Consider the following 20,417-nt stretch of genomic DNA (forward strand, 5'->3'; position numbering starts at 1 on the left):
GAGTTAGCTATCCAAACAATGCCAGTACTGACCTGGCTGAGACACTTTTTACACTTCTTGTATTTTTTTGTGCAACATCTGACACACTTGCCTTAACATGAAAATAGAGTACCTTAAAATGTCAACCAAGTGCATTCCCAGTATTTATATTCTGTCATGCGACAATAAGTAACTGTTTTTTTAAAAATTAACATGGCTAAACCCCCTACCTCTTCTTCCCTGCCACACCTCCCAAACATATGTATTTTACTACAAGACTTACTAGACTGTTGCTTGCATTAATTCACAAGAGCTTTGTTTTGCCAATCTCAATTTTGTGAGATTGTCGGCCAGGAAGGAAAAGATGACAAGTCCTTAGGATACAGATAGCACTGAGTTCTGGGACCAGTGCCAAACTACATAAACTCTTCAGTGAAAGGTAGGATAATAGTGTTTAAAACAGACCTGATTCTTAAAAATGCCAAGAGATCCTGGTGAAAATGTTAGTTGCCTCTAAATACCTTTGGAGAGGCCAAGGAGTGTTTACTTATAGGAGGTGGCTCCAGGACCTATTGCTGCTGTATGCTGCTCTGTGTTTTATTTCTGAGGCTTCTCCCTGTGGGCATTGCCTTTGTGGGCATAGTAATTAATCCATGAGTCATTGAATGGGTGGAGGACTCCACTCTTCTCTTAGAATTTGGCAAGAAAAACCCTCGCTCCTAAAACCCTTGTTGTCAGACACCATATATACTTTAACATAAAATTTTCTTTGACAAAGCTGGCAAATGTTTTCATTGACCTTTTGCCTTATATCCATTAGATTGAATCATTAGACTTAACAGGGACTGACCTTGACTAGAGTAAGAGATAATTGCCAATTTATTGTACTTCAGCAAAATTAACGGATAACCAAAGAAGTGACTTTCTGCCTTTTTACAAACAAAAAACCAAGAGATGTTTTGTCTTTTAGATATTCAATTCATTATACAATAAATTGAAGACTTAATCTACATTTATGACTGCCAGTGTTTAAATTTCTTCAGGAATCTTGTCTGTGTAGTCTGAATGCCTATCATTCAAGTCAAACCTATTGCATTGCCTAACTGTAGCACTGTAAATAACATTTGAAATGTTGCCTATTCAAAGTTATTACTTACAGATTGAGATTAAAAGGTGATATGTTGATTTTTATTACATCAACATTGGCCATGTTATTTTTAGTATCAATTATAATTGACCATATTATTAATCAGTTAGGTTCAATGACCATATGTAATTTTCACTCTATATTTGCTGATCAATAATCCTATCCATACAATTTGTTTTGTGACATTTTCTAACTGTAAAATTGATGTGAGATGTTAAGCATTTTTAGTTCTTGATGGGTTACCATTTTAAAGAGTGTATTGCATTGACTCAGAGGAAACTGCAGAGTATCTTTCTATCTGCAGTGCATGTTGGGCTACATGAATTTTTCAGATCAGGATTTATTGTTACTAGTGTGGTATGGCATGGTAGAGTTTTTTGTTTTGTTTTAACTCAGAACTCTTCACAGCCATGTAATTAGGTAGTTTATGCAGAAGAGAGTTGTTGCAATTGATCATAGGAGAGTAGAGATCGTTCATTATAAATTGTTTTTATTCAGGCCTTTAGATCAGTTTTTTTATGTATGTATTATTATAGTTGAAAAGGACTTACCACACCCACTATGCAGTGTTTGAAGCCATTTGTAGACCTAAATCCTCTTTTTCCTTGACTTTGTTTCTCAGACCACCAATTCTCCCTAGTCCTTCTCCTTCAAAATCCATTCCAATCCCACAGCCCCTCCGACCAGCAGATGAAGACCATCGGAATCAGTTTGGGCAACGCGACCGATCCTCTTCAGCTCCCAATGTCCACATCAATACAATTGAGCCAGTCAATATTGATGTAAGTATTAATAACAGTTAGATCAAGAATAGTAGATTTGATGTGTTCATTTTGAATATCAGTGCATTAGGTTTATCATGTGCACACAAGTGCTGTGTTTCTAAGCTTATCCTCAGTGGTCTATCAGAGTCTTCAAGGACCATTCATTTTTCATTTCTTCACAGATGCGTTTTTGCTGTTGAGAGCTGTAAGAACACAAATAACCCATTCTCCAAAAGGAGAACTGCCTCTTGACAGTCCTGTCCTTTTCATTTTCAAATAAACATTTTGCCCCAAACCACTGCTTTTTTTTTGTGTTATTAGTCCCAAGGCTCTTGCTGCTAGCTGTAGCCAGTAACCACTCTTGCAAGCCATTCTGTGTGTTAAACACATTTTTATGCAAGATAGAGGTTTTTAGTATTTGTATTCCAAGTAACATTTTTGGCATTGAAGAAAATTGAATTATTAAGTTAAGCTGAGTTCAGATATACCAATAGTACCTTAGGATTTCAAGAGCCCAGTATATGTTCTGAGCATGCTTTTAGAGTGTTCAGAAACAGCTACACTTAACTCGTTTTCCACGTTTTTGAAATCTCTGAATGGTGAAATGTAACTAATAATAGTGGTTGATAATAGTGTAAGGACAGTTAAAACCTTTCAAAATGTTGATCACGACAACCACTTTCTAATTTTGCTAAAATACACAGCTTGTATTTTACCCTTAAGTCTGCTCTCTAGAAATTATTCATTTGTCAGATGAATAGTCTTGAAGTCTGCCTGGACACTGAGGCACAAAATCTGTTTTGCATGTGAGCTGATGGAAAGGTGAAGTGTTAGTTTTAAGAGTGTGGCTGTGTAGACATTTACATATGATATATGGCACTGGTGCAGCCGAGGCATAGCCAGTGCCTTCAGCAGCAGCGTAGGTGTATGAGGGAACAAATATAATTGTGTAACAAAAAAGGGAACAAAGATAATTGTGTAACAAAAAAAAAAAATTGCTCCGTGATGAAAACTGTTGGAATACAGATGGAAACTGTTAGAATTTTCTGCTTTTCTTCTGTTTAGAAAATCCTTAGCGTAGTTTGCTTTTAGTTGCAAAAGATACTCTCAGTTCACAGTGTATTGCAAGCAAAGGAAACCTTTTGCAGTTAGTCATTTCTGAGAAGAACAGAGTGCGCCTGGCTATGCAAATCAGGTGTGTTGTTTTAAGAAAAAGTGAAGCAGGACTCATCTGACTGATGTACCTCAGTACAGGAAATTGATGTCCCAGCTTCTAATGTGGCACTTCAAATCATTTGTGCCACAAACAGTGTAACTAGAACATTTAGTTCAATATCTCTTCACACATTTTGACCACCTCTCTTTTTAAACCAATATTTTCATGTCAGCATCTATTTTGGGTAGTGTTCATTTCACTTTACTACTGAGAGATGCTGTTTTAGAACAACTGATTTTGGGAAGTTTAGTAGTTGTTATAAGTAGTTCTTTGGAGTCGCTGCTATTATTAAATGAGAATAGGAAACCACTTTTATTTCATGGACAGCACATGACATTATGGATTCTCAAATTGATCAATATCAATTGATTCCAGAATCTAAATGTTAATACCTAAATTAAATACAGATTTTTTTTTTAATTTTTTATAGGAATTGATTAGAGACCAGGGTTTACGAGGAGAGGGAGGTAAGTAGCATTTAAACTAACTACTGTGTTACACTTAATTACACAACCACTCTGTCCCGTTACCCTACTTCCTTCTACAAAACACAGGCACAAAGGAAAATATGACTAGAGCAAAAAGTGAATTTACATTTGCTTGTCCATGAACTTAGTATTTGTCTCACGAAGATTTGAGTCATTTGCTGGTCATTCTGGGAGTGGGGGAGATGGAAGGAGAAGAAGTTTTGAAGTAGTACCTAGTTTTTTTAGTTTTAAAATTAATTTGCACTCTCACTTCTTTGTTTTCTCTCTCTCTCTCTCTCTCTCTCACACACACATACACACACACACACACACACATTCACTCACATGGCTGCACACAGATACACTATAACTTCCCAAGTCTCTCTCAGAGATTTTTACACCTGTTGTTACATTTTCACCCATGGAAACAGTGGGGGTTTTTATTATTGAAAACCATCGACATGGTAGACGGGCCATCCATGTGAACTGCTGCATCCTAAAGCAGTGTGAAATACTCCAGCTCTTCTCCCCCTCTGCCCTGCTGAAGTTGCTGCTTTGCTGTACTGCATGCCTGTGCTGCTCTTGGAAGCAGGTTGTTAGGACCTTTCACTAAAGCCAGGGTTTTTTGTGTTTCCTTCAGTAATGCAGAGCCCTAATTCACAGTTAAGTCAGAACTAGTACCAGAAAGCTTATTTTTCTTCACATGTTGAGCACAGGCCTGTTAAGTCACTTCTCCCACTGGCTTCTGAAGTCCAGGTAGGGCTTCTTATGTGCTGTATTATATTCCTATGAATATAATAATAAAATAGAACTATTGGAAATAAAGAAGTAGTAAGTAGGGCAGGCATATGACAGTTTTTCCAACTCTAAATCAGTAACACAGTTGTCTCCTACTAATTATAACTTGCTTCAGCCATAAGTTAGGTCTGAATTACCTTAGTGCACTCTTTCCTGATCTCTAAGATTTTGTTCTGTGGGCTGTCACTGACTTTCTTTGTCCCATGCAAATCTGGTATTTGGTAGAATGCTACCTGCCTACTGCATTGTGTTTGATGGAGCTGTCTTTAATTATGCCAGCAATAGAGCACTTTTGAAAAAGAAATTTCCTTTAAACCTGCAAGCTTAATTGAAAGTTACCAGTTTTAGGTATTTTTATATGTGTTGATAGGTGTGGCTTTCCACAGTTTTGCCCATTTTGTCCAGCATTTAAATGTTGTGCAATCATGTTGGTTTTAACTTTTGATCATAAACTGTCTGTTTGGCATCTGAAAACAATTGGCTATTCCCGGTCCTGAAACAGTGTTATTAGTAATTGACTTTTTTTTTTTCCCTCAAAGTTCAGAAGCAATCTATGAATAGGAGTCAAAGCATCCTAGTTATTTCCCATGACTTCTTTCATTTCTTCTGTGTGTCTGTCTTTCTGTCTCTGCCTGCCCGTCTCTTTCTCTCTAACAGCCCCTTTGAACCAGCTGATGCGCTGTCTTCGGAAATACCAATCCCGGACTCCCAGTCCCCTCCTTCATTCTGTCCCCAGTGAAATAGTGTTTGATTTTGAGCCTGGCCCAGTGTTCAGAGGTAGTTGGGCTCTTCTTTCTTGTTTTCACCCAAACAAAATAAGTAAAACCACAGATGCTGTTTGTGCCTCACCCTCACACCGTGTGTATGTAAGTGTGTGAGTTTATCAAAACACCTCTGTTTTTTGCTTGGCCTGGCTGGAATGCTTTGAATGTGCTTTTCACACATACTCACTTTCACCTTTACACGCTTGAAAATGACTATAAATAAAGTCTGACTTAAATCTTCAAAAGCAAGGAATTTCATAGTTGAGGTTTTTCTGTGGACCTTAGCATAATTTTTTTAACCAAAGGTCCTTGGATTGCACTGCAGTGATTTTAAAGATAAAATTATGTCCTTAACTTAGAATTTCCTTGACTGTTCAGTTTAAGTCAGTTCAGTGCTATAACAGTTTTCTATATTTGATATTCTTTGTTTTGAGAAGTAATCTAGGAAATTAAATGTGAATTACAAACATTTCCATTGATATCTTGTTAGGTCGCAAGGTTTTCAAGTAACATTTTATGTCAGCTTTTGACAAATACTTCATTTTGAGAGTGTGCTGTTGACATCACATTGGGGTCCTAGATGGTTTAGACCATGTAGTTTTTATTTAGTTAGCAGATTTCCACTGAAACAGTATTTGTGTCCTGTACTATGTAAAAAACACAGATTTTCATATCATTGACCCTGGGGGTTATTCAGGCCTTAAGCTGTCAATGGATCTGTTGTATTGCACAAAATCCCGAAAAAACTCTGTGGGATTTTATATGCTGGAGAAACCAACTACTGAGTAACAGCATGAAATGTAAATTCTTGTGTCTATACGTATACGTGTAGAAATGGTCAGTTCAGTGCATGTAGTGTGGTTTTCAAATGCTACCATCTTGGCTGTTTCAAAGACTTTTGTTTCAGAATATATCAAGAGCAGTTCACCTTATGAACTTGTAAAGTTCTTCCAGAAGTCTTTGTAAGAAGACAGGTGTTCCCAACAAGCAAACTGGCTACAGAATGGAATACGTTACGTACAGCTTCAGAGCCCAAGCTGTTGACTTAAGTCCAACATTATCTGAAGTATTCTACTCTAATAACTTGGGAAACAGACCATCTGGTATTATTATGAACAGATTAACTACAATGTTCTGCCATGTGCTGTAAGCATTTTTGGTGAAGGGTGAATATTGTGCTAGTGTTTCTATACTGTGGTATTAAAATCAAGTAGGAGACTTTAGTTACCTCAAAAGAAAATGCATTCTGGTAGAGCTTTGCTGTTGCAGAGAAAGTCTGTAACCCAGTAAACTTTTTGAAAATTGCTTATGGAAACATCATACATTTCATTCCATGTATGTATGATGAATTATATAATAAATTTATGACAGTATAGTGGCTGTAACATAAACATAAGTCCTTCCTTCAGGTCTTGTTAGGATGGACTTCCAGCTGATTATAATTGTAGTTAGGATGCCCAATATGCATCATTATTGTTACTTTAGCATAAGGGACAGTTTACAGATGCTGTGTCCCATTTTGGATGCGTTTCTATGTCATTATTTTGTGCTTCCACTTCTAAATTTATAGATGTTAGCTCAGTGAGGACAGTGGTGTTTAGTCTGATAATTTAGCATGCACTGAATGACTGAATTTGAGCAACAGTTTTAAAAGCCACAAAGTCAGTTTTTGAACTCAAGTTGGTATTAGGAGGCACTTCTTGGTTAAGAAGGGGGTTGCTGAAAGAATATGAAGAGGAGTATTGTCTTCCACCGCTTTCCAGAGCTCTAATGTGAGAGAAAGCATTGTAATGTTAGAGGTCTTGTACAATGACATACATTGTTTAGCAGAGCAGCATGAATTTAATTAACAGTTGACCCTATTTCATGTCCTTTGCATTGGAAGGGTCAGCATAACCTTGTTACGAATAATTGTGGTGTATTTTAAAAAGCAGTGTCTAGCTGAAGTGCTCTATTTGTAAAGGGCCATTGGGGCTCTGAAACAGCTCTCTTAGTGACATTTTCCTGCACAGATTTGTTTAGATAACATACAGGCTACAGACATACTGTTCTTTTTGTGTTTCATAGAATATGCTTCAAATAGCTAACTAAAGTACTTGTTCTTTTTTAATCCTTTCTACACTCTAATATTTATTTTTAAATAAGAGTTCTCTGCTAACAGATAGCTTTAAAACAGCCAAATGGTTTTCAGGTGGCACTTGGAGACTCAACTAGAAAACATTTCAATTATTTGCATTTAATCTGTCTTGGTTCCAAAGTACAGTATTTCAGCTATTTGTTGGGTTTCTAGAAGCTTAGGTACAAGAAATCTCTGAGGTAGATACTGATAACTAAAATGCTACTGCTTTTCTACTCAAAGGAACCGATGGAATTAAAAAAATACATTTTAAAATTTTTTTTCTTACTTAAAAAGACACTGTCCTTCTGATAATTCATGAACAAGAGACTGGGGACTATCTATACAGGGATGTTTGCTGTAGACTTGTCTCTTCCTGAAATCTGAGACTCGAGTGCTAATCTAGTGTTAGGACAATATTCCTAGGATATGTTTGTTCCCTCTTAACATTTGCATTGATGTTTGGAGATACTGCATCTTAAACACAGTTCTTGCAGCTAATATCAGTGCATTCTTGTAAGCTGGATTCTTATAGATAAAATTATCCTGTTTCTGAAATTTAGGCTCAACCACAGGTTTGTCTGCAACACCTCCCGCCTCTTTGCCTGGGTCACTAACCAATGTGAAAGCGTTACAGAAATCACCAGGACCCCAGCGGGAAAGGAAATCATCCTCATCCTCAGAAGACAGAAATAGAATGGTAAGGAAAAGATCAGCTATTTTTATTTGTAGTGTGGGATATTTGTAGTATAGAAATACTACGCAATCGTGTTCCTCTCACTTTGCTTTCATCCAAGCCATCTGAATTATTTTGAAGATGACTATGGCAATGGTCAAGGACTTGAAACCAGTAAATAATGGAGTGAGAGAACCACTTTTAAACCACTTTGAACCAATAAGTAATTGTGAGACTGAGATATAAATCACTTAAATAATTGACTAGACTCACTTTTACTCCCTTGCACCCAAATGTGTGGTGTGCTTCATATTGTAATGCTAGTTTCCCTTCACATAATGGCTTAACTTTTCCGACCATGATTCATAAACTTTGAAAGTAACAAATTTGTGTAACAAATTTTTATGTAACAATGCATAAAAAGATCTGCATTTTTTTAAATTCACAATTTAACATTGTGATTGAATAAGAATTGAAAAATAAATATTACTTTCTTTTTGGTAAGAGTTTCTTAATCTTTTCTGGTTTTAACACTGCCAGAAAGCTGTGGCAAATATTTCATGCCAGTAAATAATTTGGTATAGCTGTGTCCTGAGGTTTTGTTTATGGCTGATTTGAAAAGTCAAAAACAATACCTGAAAAAAAAAAGGTTTTTTAGGACTTTAATGATATGAAATGCTGATACCAAATCTTTAACAAAGGAGCTGCTTTTACAGACATTAATGCACTTTTTGGTTGGTTGGTTGGTTGGTTGATTGGTTTTTTTACTCTTTATTGTTTTTGCATATATATAAAGAAAACTCTTGGTCGACGGGATTCAAGTGACGATTGGGAGATACCAGATGGACAGATCACAGTTGGACAAAGAATAGGATCTGGATCATTTGGAACAGTCTACAAAGGAAAGTGGCATGGTATGTGGCCATCATGGCAAACAGTTATTCTTCAGCAAGTCACGCTCCCTGCCAGGGGTCACCCAGCTGGAACGTAATAGGGAGAGTCCACTGAAGGGCAGTAAATATGATTTGGAAATCAGTAAGTAGTGTAAGGACTTCATATTGTTTAGAGACTCAACTCTTGCATGTTATTCTGAATTAAGGCATTATAAGAGTAAAGATGAAACATAGTTATTAGGTCAAAGTATCCATCTTGACGAATGAGGATTTCAAATGTGTATTTTAATAGCTTTGGCTTGGGTAGGATTCCTCAGAGTAAAGTAAGAACAGTGGTTTTACATTTCACTGAGTATTTACTTATTTTAATGTTGTAGTGATTTATTTCATGAAAGCTAGAAAACAGGGTACCTCAGTATTTTTCATGCTCTGTATAGCATTTTCTCAGTAGAGGAATATGTATCAGTGGCACTTACTAAAAATTGCTGTTTTAAAGGTGATGTGGCAGTGAAGATGTTGAATGTTACGGCACCCACACCTCAGCAGTTACAGGCTTTCAAAAATGAAGTAGGAGTGCTCAGGTAAGATTATTTTTAAAGGCATAAAATAACATGTGTAAATTTGTGCTTCATTAATCACTGAATTTTAGATTTCCATTAGAACACATTGGTCTTACTCCTCCGTGATGATACCTCAGGCAGAAAAAAATAACTATTTCTTTGTATCCACTGCTAGTTCTTCCCTCCTCTGTATGTGTTTGTCTGCACACCTGTGTTGTCAGTATGTGTATGTCAAAACACTCAAGACAGGACTGGTTTTTGCTATTATACTGCCCCCAAGGCACAGTGAAGCCTAAGTGTGAGCTGTAGGCCCTTCTTTCCACACATTCACATTTTGAGATTGAAGGAGAGCACACCAATTGTTGGTTTTCAGCTGCAGCACTGCCCACATTATCTGTTGTTTAATAGTTTCTGCTGAGTAGCATTAATTTCTCTTTGAGGTTTTTTTTAATTGTATTTCTCATAAAATCACTTCTTGATTTCCTTTTCTCATGTCTACTGCTTGTGGTTTCTCAGAGGAGGTATTTGGTTTGGGTTCTGCTCTTAAAAGAGGATCCGTCAACATAGTATGATAGAATATTTATTGGGAAAGAACATTGCATCCAAGTACAATCTTGAGCATTGTCGAGCCTAATTCTGTTTTAAAAACAAAATAGCAAGAAGGTTTTTGCCTCTGGAAACCTGATGTGTTGAGCTGGGTGCCTGTGCTACAGAAACATCCCCAGTAAGTTACATGCTGAAAAGGGGATGGTCAGCCTTTTTCCCAAGGAAAATGTTAGTTCCAAAAACTCTAAGCTCTTAGCTGTGGAAGTAGAGGCATTTCTGTGGTATGGTACTTTGGATATCTCTTCATTTTTTTGACATAATTTTGACAGAACTTCGTGAAATCAAAAATCTTGTTTTTCATAGCTAGTCCAGATTTGTGCTTTGGATATCTCTTTTTTTTTTACATAATTTTGACAGAACTTCATGAAATGAAAAATCTTATATTTCATAGCTAGTCCAGATTTGTGCCAGCAGTCCCATAGCTGGAGTCCAACCTTTTTGGTTGTTGATGGTTTCAGCATTTCTTTAGTCAGTTGTTCTATCCTTTGACCCAGACAATGCAGATTTACCCGTTGTTGTGCCTTTTCCATTATGCTTCATCATTTTTTGCAAAGATTTTTTGCCAGATTTGCAAGAAACTGCATATTTTTTGTTCCCTCAGCAGTTACTCTCAGCAACTCTCAACAAATCCGTGAACCTGAAAAAGGCACAGTCACATAGCGTAGAACTGTCCTGGTCTGCATTTCTGCAAGGACAAAGGTTCACACTCTGGGCTCCCATGTTAGTGTTTTAACATAAGAAAACATAATAAGAGTCTGCCATCTTCCACCACAGCAAAGACTTAACAAGCTACCACAGGTTTTAAGCTTGATCTGTCAGGTTTCACCAGCAGAGAGCTGACTGCCTTCTAGCATACCAAGCTGTGTTGGAAGAAGATTGCCTTTATTTTTCCTCAGCCCCTGGGAAAGCTAGGAAATACTCCATAATTCTTAGGGCCTCATCTTTGTAAAATCTGGTTGGTATGTTTGGAGGTATGTAGTTCTTCCTGTCTATTTGATGGCAGTAAGAACATGATTGACTTGTCCTGGAGGGTGAGGAGAACATTTCAGATTTCACAGTGGATTCTTTCAGGCCTTGAATCTACTGGGATATCTACTGAGATAATTCTTTTTGCATTGTTCATTAGGAAATTTTTCTGTATGGAGTTGCTCCATCTTTGGAATAGGTTTGATTTAATCTGGTCAGATCTCTGTGGTGAACTCTAGTTTCTCCAAAGTGCTGTTTGGAAACAAGTTCATATCATAACCTTGCTGAGGAACAGTTTTCATGCCTGTTTCCATCCTTTCTTTTAATACTGGCTTCATAGAGAATACAAATTCTTGTCAAAAAAAGCCCTAAGTAAAACTGAAGACTTGTCAAGGAGGTGTGTTGATGGTATACAAACAAAAAAGTTGTCCTTTCTGGAAGTCTCTGGGACTGGAACTTCATTTTGGATGTCTTCCTTATGGGCAGCAACATATCGTAGCTGGACTAAGATCACACAAAAAGCAGACCTGCCTGCAAACCATTTCCATCCATGGGGTCCTAGTGGAAACAGTATCTTCTGAGCAGTCCTGTGCTAAAGTGTTTGCCTGGGGGAAACCGTGTTTATCTCAGAGTAGTTATTTCATGTTATTATGATCAGAAAGGCTAATGTCTGGAATAATTCATTAAACTGAATTTAGCAAGAGATTACCGTGTTACCTTAGTAAAACTTGAGATTGACTCAACTTCTGTTTGGAAATATATATGTCAACTGTGATAGACCTGCCTGGGTTTTGCCTGATTTCCTATTCATTTTTATTTGTTTTTAAACAGGAAAACACGACATGTGAATATCCTGCTTTTCATGGGTTATTCAACAAAACCCCAGTTGGCTATTGTTACACAATGGTGTGAAGGGTCCAGCTTGTATCACCATCTACACATCATTGAGACCAAATTTGAAATGATCAAGCTAATTGATATTGCACGACAGACTGCACAAGGCATGGAGTAAGTATCGTATTACTTGTCTGAAAACGAGCTCTGGGGCAAAGTTTTCTTATCCCCTTTCCACTGTGGCTGACATTGGCAAATAAGGCTGGTTATCTGCTGACTTTGCCAAGCCCAGGGTCCTGTCTCGATCATCAAAGCATTTGGTGAAGTGTTTTATTATTCTGATGAGTCAAATAGACTTTGTGTGCTTTTTTCGGAACATAGGAAAATACAGTCTTAAATAGAAGAGTCTTTACAAACTTTATAATGCAGATAATCATATGGTAGGAGGTAGAGCATAGTTTAAAAAGAAACACCCTGTGAATAAAAGGACAGAATTCCATAAGATATGCACAAGGCAGACAGCCCAGCCCTGTTAGCGAAAAGAATCAGGTTTTTTTTTTCCTTTTTTTTTAAGTATCATAGCTCTTTAAATAACAGATTTCAGTATTTGGAGAAAACATACCTATTTGGTTCTAAGGATTGTAAATAATCTTTACTCCCATAGAGGACCACTGAGTTAGAATTTACAAAATTAGCCCAATGTTTTCTGTCAAAATCAGAGCACTACTGTAAGATCAGAGAAATCACCCTCCAGCTGAAAAACCACTCTGATGATTGCAGTTCATTGTGCCATTTTTCTACTAAGTATTCTATTATATTTTCAGTCAAGAGGTGGGGAGGTGTTTGCAGCAACCAGCCTTAGCCTTCTGTTAGCCTGCTCATCTCCCCAGGCCCCATCTGTAGGTAGTGGAGATGCAGAAACTGTTTTATGAGCATGATTCAAAGCAGAGACATAAATTGGGGCTTTTCCAGGAGTTTCGTGCCAATCTCATTGACTAAACAAAGAACCATGGGAGACTGGTTGCCTAATTTAGGCTGTATCTGTGCTGTGGGGCAAGTACTCTCCTCTGTGTTCCCTGCCATCTATTTATCCAGTCTGCAAGGGATCTTTTTTCCACTCTTGTGCTTAAAAGCAGTCAGCATACCTGAGTACACACTGACACTGGGAAGCACATTTAGAAACACCTTACCTAAAGCTCTGACTAGCCTGCAAAGGGTCTTGACAGTCACCATTAAGGCTGGGAGGCAGAACTTTCAGCACTGAATGTGAAAAAACTACTGAAGTTGTTTTTATTGTGAATATTGAGTTAGAGTTGAAAAGCAGAAGTTTGAGCATAATTGTTATTTCATTCAGCAGCAGCATCAGATTTGAGCTGGAAATCTAAGCTTTATTATGCTTTTGGCTTGTTTTTCCTGTGAATGTTGCAGAAACTGTCATTGGTAACTGAAGTTTTACTACCTTGCAGTTTGAATATCTACAGAATTTGTGTTTCAGTAATACAGTGAATTTTGAGTTGCTGATTAGTGAAATATTATTTAACCCACCTAATCTATGATATTCCTTTTCAGTTATTTGCATGCCAAGTCAATCATCCACAGAGACCTCAAGAGTAATAGTATCCTTTCCCAGAGATGTAATTCTGGAATGTGACAGCATTCCTGGTTCTTTTTTTTTTGTTCTGCCAGAGATTAACTTAATGATATGAAAATCTGTTCATGTATAAATATTTGCCAAGTAGAAATTTCACTGAGTAATAGGGGTATTATCAATAATAAAAGGGGTAATAGCAGTAACAGCAAAATAAGGGATGCCTACGGTGTCTGTTGATTTCATTGCAATAACATAGGAGGTTTGGGGGTTTTTTTGCATCCTTTGGTTTCTACATGTAATGGAAGATTGTGCCAGTTCACTCACGAAATATTTTCAGCTTTCCTCATACTTGGCATTTCAAGAAAGTACTTGGCACTTCAAGAAAGCCACCTGGCCGTGGTGTGTTCAGCACTGGCCCAGTCATTACTTATGTAACCCTTAAGTAGCATAATTCCTTATGCTGGCTGCTTAGAATCTGTGTTTCACAAAAACCTTCTTCAGTGATGGTCAGTGGTAAAAACTGTCATGTGCATGTTGCAAATTTGTAGCTGTTTTTTGTTCTTGTAGGACAGGACCAGCATTGCTTGTCTGTTTTCCCTTAACATTTCCCCCTTAGACATATTTCTTCATGAAGACCTCACAGTAAAAATAGGTGATTTTGGTCTAGCTACAGTGAAATCACGATGGAGTGGATCCCAACAGTTTGAACAGTTGTCTGGATCTATTCTATGGATGGTATGTAAAGGGGAAGTGGTGAGTTTGTTTCAACAAATTTATTTGCCTTTGGCCAAAATTTCTACACTATTCCTCCAGCACACTGATATACACAAGCTGTCTTAAACTGGAAAAGACAAGCAGTAGTATGAAGTACTAAATGAATACTTTTCAACTGTACTTTAAGCATATGTTTTCCAGTAGTCAGCAAAAAAAGCTTTAGTGTCTTAATCCTTTACTCTGAGGTTTAAACTGAAAAGAAAATGGTGGCTAAGGAAAAAGGGTATAATTAATCCAGTGTTGAGGAGAAGGTGAGAAAAGCCATGCAAAACATCCTGCAAAGGAGTAGAGGAACTAGCTCAGCTAAAAGTAAGATGCTCTTAAGTTTTAAGAATTCAAGCATGGTTATTCCACAGTACAACTCCTGTACAACTCCAGTTTCTCCTTTTCTCCCTGGAAAAACTTAAAGCTCTGTTAGTTGGCATTATTCTCAGTGTTGTTATAATCCTAGTTTCCAAATGTCTTCTCAGCCTGGCCAAGGTAATTTTGTTCTGTCGTAGAGGAATAAAGAGATCACCAAACTGAAATGAAGCAATGGGTTATGAGATTCATGTCAGCACCCACTCTGTATTAGCACCCAGTAACCTGTGAAGAGTGGACCTTGCCACTTGTACTCTGGAAAAGTCCATGTTTTGTTCCTGGTATGTGAGGTGTAGTGTGATGTAGAGAAATGAAAACTAATTCTTCCCTTTTATGATACAGGCACCAGAAGTTATTAGGATGCAAGATAAAAACCCATATAGCTTTCAGTCGGATGTGTATGCATTTGGGATTGTTCTTTATGAATTGATGACTGGACAGTTACCATACTCAAACATCAACAACAGGGATCAGGTAAGGGAAGGGATTGACTTCAGTCAGCTGTGGCCTGAAACAGAGATCAATTCAGCCTTGGGTAGTGCACTTTCTGGTGTGTTGTGTGATTGATATTTCCAATTCTGATGTTGTGAGATGACATTTCTGCGTCTTCTAGATCTGCCTCAGCCACATAGCACCAATTTACTTACTTCTCTTGAGGTATTTTTTGTGTTCTTTTTTACTTCAAGTATAGATTCTCAGCTTCTGAACTGGTTGCCAGGATACTTATTAGGGAGAGAGCAGGTTACTTAATAGTAATCTAGAGTAGTTCTGCAAAGGCGAAATGATCCTCTATGTATGTGTTCCGTTATTCCTCTTTATTTCCTCCCCACCCCACCCCTCCACTTACATGGAATAATAGTGCAGCTACAGGACAAAACAGAACAGTCATCTCACTGAATGTTTTGTATTCATTTCGATCTTGAGAAATGCAAGCACCATCTAACTGAATTTCAGGAAATCAGCATTTCTCAAACCCTGCTTGATGGAGTATATGACTTTCCAGAGTGTGTGAATCCTCTAAGAAGATTACTTAATTGTGAACAAATATTCCTTAAGTCTTAATGATACCACATGCCTGTAATATATCTCCATGGGTTAGGTGCTTTGGGAAGGCATACCTGATTCATTATTTCTGTCTAATCTGAAAATAGTATCTGTGCATCAAGATCTTTGGTGTGAACTATTCTGTGTCTAAGCAGTGATGTATTTATGTTGCTTCTGTGTCCTCATCTCTTGTTTTTTCACTGTCAGTACTTGAGAACTGCAACCATAGCAACGTTCATCTGTGAATGCCATTTTATAGGGCTGCTTCCATATCTGCCAGAACATATCATCCCAATTCATCAAATTTGGAGTGACTCCTTCTTTTTAATTTTTTTTTAATAATTTTTGTTTTACCTTTTGAAAAAAGGGAGATGTCTGGATTCCTGGCCAGATGGATCCAGCCTTCTAAAAACTTATTTAACATTGTCTTGTCTTTACCTTTTGAGATTTGAAAGATGAACCCAGTGATGTAGGTGCTTACAATTAAGTGCTGAAACAAATTTTAAAATGCAAGTGAAGCCACCATATACAATGTGATCTAATGTCTTGAGTTTTGCCACTCCTTGTCTGTTATCTCCAAAGTTGTACATATTCAACTACTATGACACAACTAAGATTCTTAGTGAGCAAAGCATCATTCTTGTTACACTTCAGTGTTCCTCTCACCATAATAGATTTTTCTAGACCGTTCTTGTAGTGATAATCTCTTTTCTCTAGTTCAAAGTAAAAGTTTAATCCCTATGTTATTTGTAAAGAGAGTATTTGAAACATAAGTAATGAATTTTGAATAATTTCAGCTTGTGCAATTATTTAGAAAATATTAACGCAGATCATGGTAAGTCTCATTGCAGCAGAGGTAAGGGACAGGGTACATAAGTCTACTATGAAATGCTGCTCTGGCACATGGGGATTTCTAAAGAAACCATATGGGAGTTTTATATTCCTCCTTGATGCCAACACAGATGTAACTGAAGCAGAAAGCTGAAAAAGGACCGGGACTGTGTTAGTATAAATAACACGAATGACATGCTTGAGATGTGAGGGGTTTCTGATGGTTTTCTTTCCCCAGTGTCAAGATATGAAATAGTTACACTTCATTAGATAGAAGGTATGACACACCTGCTGGGTCTGCCTGAGTGTTCAGAAAAAGCAGTGATTACCTGCTGCAGCATGAATGGATCTTTGATTAACTAGTTTGGAAGGGCTTTTTAGTGTCAGTGCAACTGCAGTACTCAAACCACATTGCATTTGACTTTGGCTTGACATGATGATGTTTGATGTGGGTTTTTTATGTATACAAGAGACCATTAACCATATTTATGTTTTGTTTTCCTGCTTCCTATCAGTTTACTTTGGTTTATGCTTAAGTTTTATCCTTAGGCGAAATATAAGCCTTCCATGTACAAAGAATTACTGTAAAAATACAAAACCTGTCTGTCTCCTCTTCTACAGAGGAGAGACAGTACCTCTTTTTCTTTTGTGGTTTTCTTGGGGGTGGGGAAGATGATCAGATGTCAAGAATGAGCTTTTGTGTTGGAAAAGTATATGGCAGAATTTATTCTTAAAAACTGAAGGGTTTTAATATCCAAAGTCCATGTATTTCTTAAAATACCTTTCTGCGTGAACTTGCTGTTGATTTATAAAACAGAATACTTCCTTTTACAGAATATTTATTTTTAGACATTCTGTTCCTGCCAAAGTTGCTTATTCTTGTTTTTGTCACAGTTTTTGACACTGAAGAACCGTTCCTTGGATGGTTATTGCTATAAATGGTAACCATTTACTAGTGTTCAAGTTTCACAGAAATCTCTCCAAGGAGGAGGAGGAGGAAAGATCTAATTTTTTCTCTGTACTGAATAGGTTAGCAAGCATTGCTCTAAGAAATCTGGCAATTTCAATACCAGATAATTGTTTCCTGGGAGCAGAAAACTTTCTGCTGGAACTAAAATGTTCTTGCAAAATGTTCACCTTTTTTTACTGTTTGTTTTATGGACTAATCATCTTCCTCTTTCATCTTTTTTCCCCCTTTAATAAAGATAATTTTTATGGTGGGACGAGGATATCTATCTCCAGACCTCAGCAAAGTACGGAGCAACTGTCCAAAAGCTATGAAGAGACTAATGGCAGAATGCTTAAAAAAGAAGAGAGATGAGAGACCCCTTTTTCCACAGGTGAGAGATGCTCCTCTTTAACTCTCAATAGACTTTAGAATTCAAAGTTGCAAACTCACTGACCAGTTCCAAATTTTTTTTATTAGTGTTACAGCATGACTTCATAAGAGCATTGGCTGGTTAGAGCTGTTTAATTAGAAATGCTTATTTTAATTTCAGAACACAGGTAGTAAAATGACCTGTGTATTTGGAAAAGCATTTATATGTAGGAGAAAGTTTCAACTGGAAGATAGTGAAATTGATAATTATAGTTAGACACAAATTAGAACTTCATATATGTGCTCAGAAATCTTTATAGCCCCCCCTTCTTGCTCTCCCCCAAGCTTTATGAAGGGAAACTGATAGTTCTGCCACAAAACTAGATTTTTATCATGCCTGCTGAGGAAGGTTTGGGTTCTAAAAGCTTGGAGGAGGGGAGTGGGAATATGATTTTTTTCTACTTTGAATGTAACCAAATAATTTTCAAAAAATAAGGAGCTCCCCCTGCTGACTTTTTGGTAAATGGTATTGAGCAAACTACTGCCAAAGCTGGGTTTGTTTGCAGCAATGGCAGCTACAGGTACTAGTGCTTGGACAAGGAGCCAAATAAAAAGCAATTGTATACACTGTGCTTACAGAGGGAAATTAGTATGCCTTTATAAAGGGGGAAATTCCCAAACTGTCCTTTCCAGCTTTTGCAGGATACAAACATCAAGCATGCAATGCAGTAATCAATATTTTAAAAATTCTGTTTTAATTTAAATATTTTTCTGTAGTTAATTAATGTTGTGCCTTTGGTTTTAAGAAAGAGTTTCAGCTTTGGAACAACAGGTTTGATCGTTTATTTTCTACCTGTTTTAGATTCTTGCCTCCATTGAGCTTCTGGCCCGGTCATTGCCAAAAATTCACCGCAGTGCATCTGAGCCCTCATTAAACCGGGCTGGCTTCCAGACAGAGGATTTTAGTCTATATGCTTGTGCTTCTCCAAAAACACCCATCCAAGCAGGGGGATACGGTGGGTTTCCAGTGCACTGAAAAGAAATGTGAAAGCATGTGCCTGTGTGTCCGTGTGCTGGGGTGTTCCTGTGAGTGCAGCTCGTGTACCAGCTGTGTTTTTAAGGTTTACTGAGGGAATGAAGATTCACTTCCCTACACTGGGCATTGAATGTCCCAAGCACAAAGTCTGTGTTGGTAACGAGTGCCCTGGGAACAGCTGGCACGAGAGGAATTGTAACGTCCCGTAAGAGACATGGGAAAAGTCACTTCAAAACAAGCAAGGTCCTCTTGAGGTCATGGGGTGTCAGTTTTGCCTAGTTTATTGATTGGAATTAGTTACTCAGGAGTGTATTTGATTTTAATTACACAAGCTATGGTGGTGTGTTGTTTTGGTTTTATTTTTTTTACTTCAGTTGAGGTCATTATATTTGAACAATAAGCTTTAGATTCTTCATTTAGTAATGCTGTTCATATGTGGGAAACAACTGGAAAAAAACTGAGCTTCAAGGCTGAACACAGTCAAAACTTCTTGTGGTCAGCAGAAGTGAGCAGATACAACACAGAATCCAGAGAAAGCCCTGAATTAGGTGTGGCTCTTATTTTGAAAGTCGAAATTTAAAATAGTCCTGTTTAGAGAACATCTCTTCCTGCAGAAGAGTGGTGACATGGGTTGTTATTTTTTAATTTTTTTTTCCTCCCTAAATACTCTGACCTGCTATAGTTTAGACCATATCAAAATGTTCTATTACAATGCAACACAGAAGAAATTCTGAATCTGCTTTTGCCAAACTGCAAGACTATTACTGGTAATGATGCCTGTATCCTTTGATTAGCACGGATTTCAAAATTTAGAAAAACATTTTAAACCTCAAGCATGACCAAATACTTTGAAAAAAATGCTGCTTAACACCCATAATAGGAAAAGAAGATTTGAAAAAGCAGTTGTTTTCATGGAAATCGGTGTTATACCATGAATTCTGTTAAGATGAAAGGTTTTAATTATTTTAATATTGTTAAGAATACCACTGAACATGACAAATTGATTTTTTCACTTCCATATAGAAGCTGCTAGTTTGACTAGAAGGGAGTCAGCTAGACTAGATATCTGACTGAGAAAGCTAGACACCTTACCAAAATCCTGCCAGCTCACTTTGTATTTTTCTCTGGAGCATTCCTCTGGAGTAGGTAAATCAGAGGAGTGGTTCAGGTTGTATCAGTCTTTGATGTCAGATATGAAAACAAGATGTACTGACAGTGTTCTTGCGTATTTTGAGGTGAGTTACATGGTTTTACTTGGTTTAAACAGCTAAGCTGTTAATTTTTACAGATTCTTGCATCAGAATAAGCTATTGCTGCTCTTGTTAGGACTTCAGGGGCCAAGAGTGTTCCTAGTGGCTTCTGATTTACATACACATGGAGAAGTTGCTACCAATAAGTTTTTGAAATAGATCAGGAATTCCAAAAAGCTTGACTTTCTGATGTCAGACAACTGAGCCTTTTAAAATGAGAAGCAGATGTAGAGAACTGGAAGAGATATAGGCAGTTTCTACATTTTGTGGCTGGATTCTAATAGGCTTTTTGGCTTCTGCTGTTGGAACAATTTTTCTCATTTTCTTAGTCAAGAAAATTTAACTGTTGAAATCTCCCTCTATGGAAATAGTTATATAGGATGAAAATTGTTACTGTTTTAGAAAATCTGTTTCCCATCTCTCTGGT

The 20,417-nt window shown here is 37.3% G+C and overlaps 1 protein-coding gene across 1 annotated transcript in view; it reads left to right on the top strand.

The window, feature by feature from the left end:
• BRAF (B-Raf proto-oncogene, serine/threonine kinase) overlaps window positions 1-20,417 on the top strand; it is a 61,883-nt gene that overhangs the window by 36,829 nt on the left and 4,637 nt on the right. Inside the window, exons 7-17 of the mRNA XM_018080558.2 lie at window positions 1,749-1,908; window positions 3,537-3,573; window positions 7,815-7,951; window positions 8,724-8,841; window positions 9,317-9,401; window positions 11,784-11,960; window positions 13,356-13,402; window positions 13,994-14,112; window positions 14,854-14,985; window positions 17,592-17,726; window positions 18,567-18,720. Coding sequence (XP_017936047.1) covers window positions 1,749-1,908; window positions 3,537-3,573; window positions 7,815-7,951; window positions 8,724-8,841; window positions 9,317-9,401; window positions 11,784-11,960; window positions 13,356-13,402; window positions 13,994-14,112; window positions 14,854-14,985; window positions 17,592-17,726; window positions 18,567-18,720 — 1,301 coding nt within the window. The remainder of the gene's footprint in view (window positions 1-1,748; window positions 1,909-3,536; window positions 3,574-7,814; window positions 7,952-8,723; window positions 8,842-9,316; window positions 9,402-11,783; window positions 11,961-13,355; window positions 13,403-13,993; window positions 14,113-14,853; window positions 14,986-17,591; window positions 17,727-18,566; window positions 18,721-20,417) is intronic.

The sequence above is a fragment of the Manacus vitellinus genome, unplaced genomic scaffold (genome assembly GCF_001715985.3).
Source record: "Manacus vitellinus isolate BGI_N305 unplaced genomic scaffold, ASM171598v3 scaffold_5_pilon, whole genome shotgun sequence".
Taxonomy (NCBI): domain Eukaryota; kingdom Metazoa; phylum Chordata; class Aves; order Passeriformes; family Pipridae; genus Manacus; species Manacus vitellinus.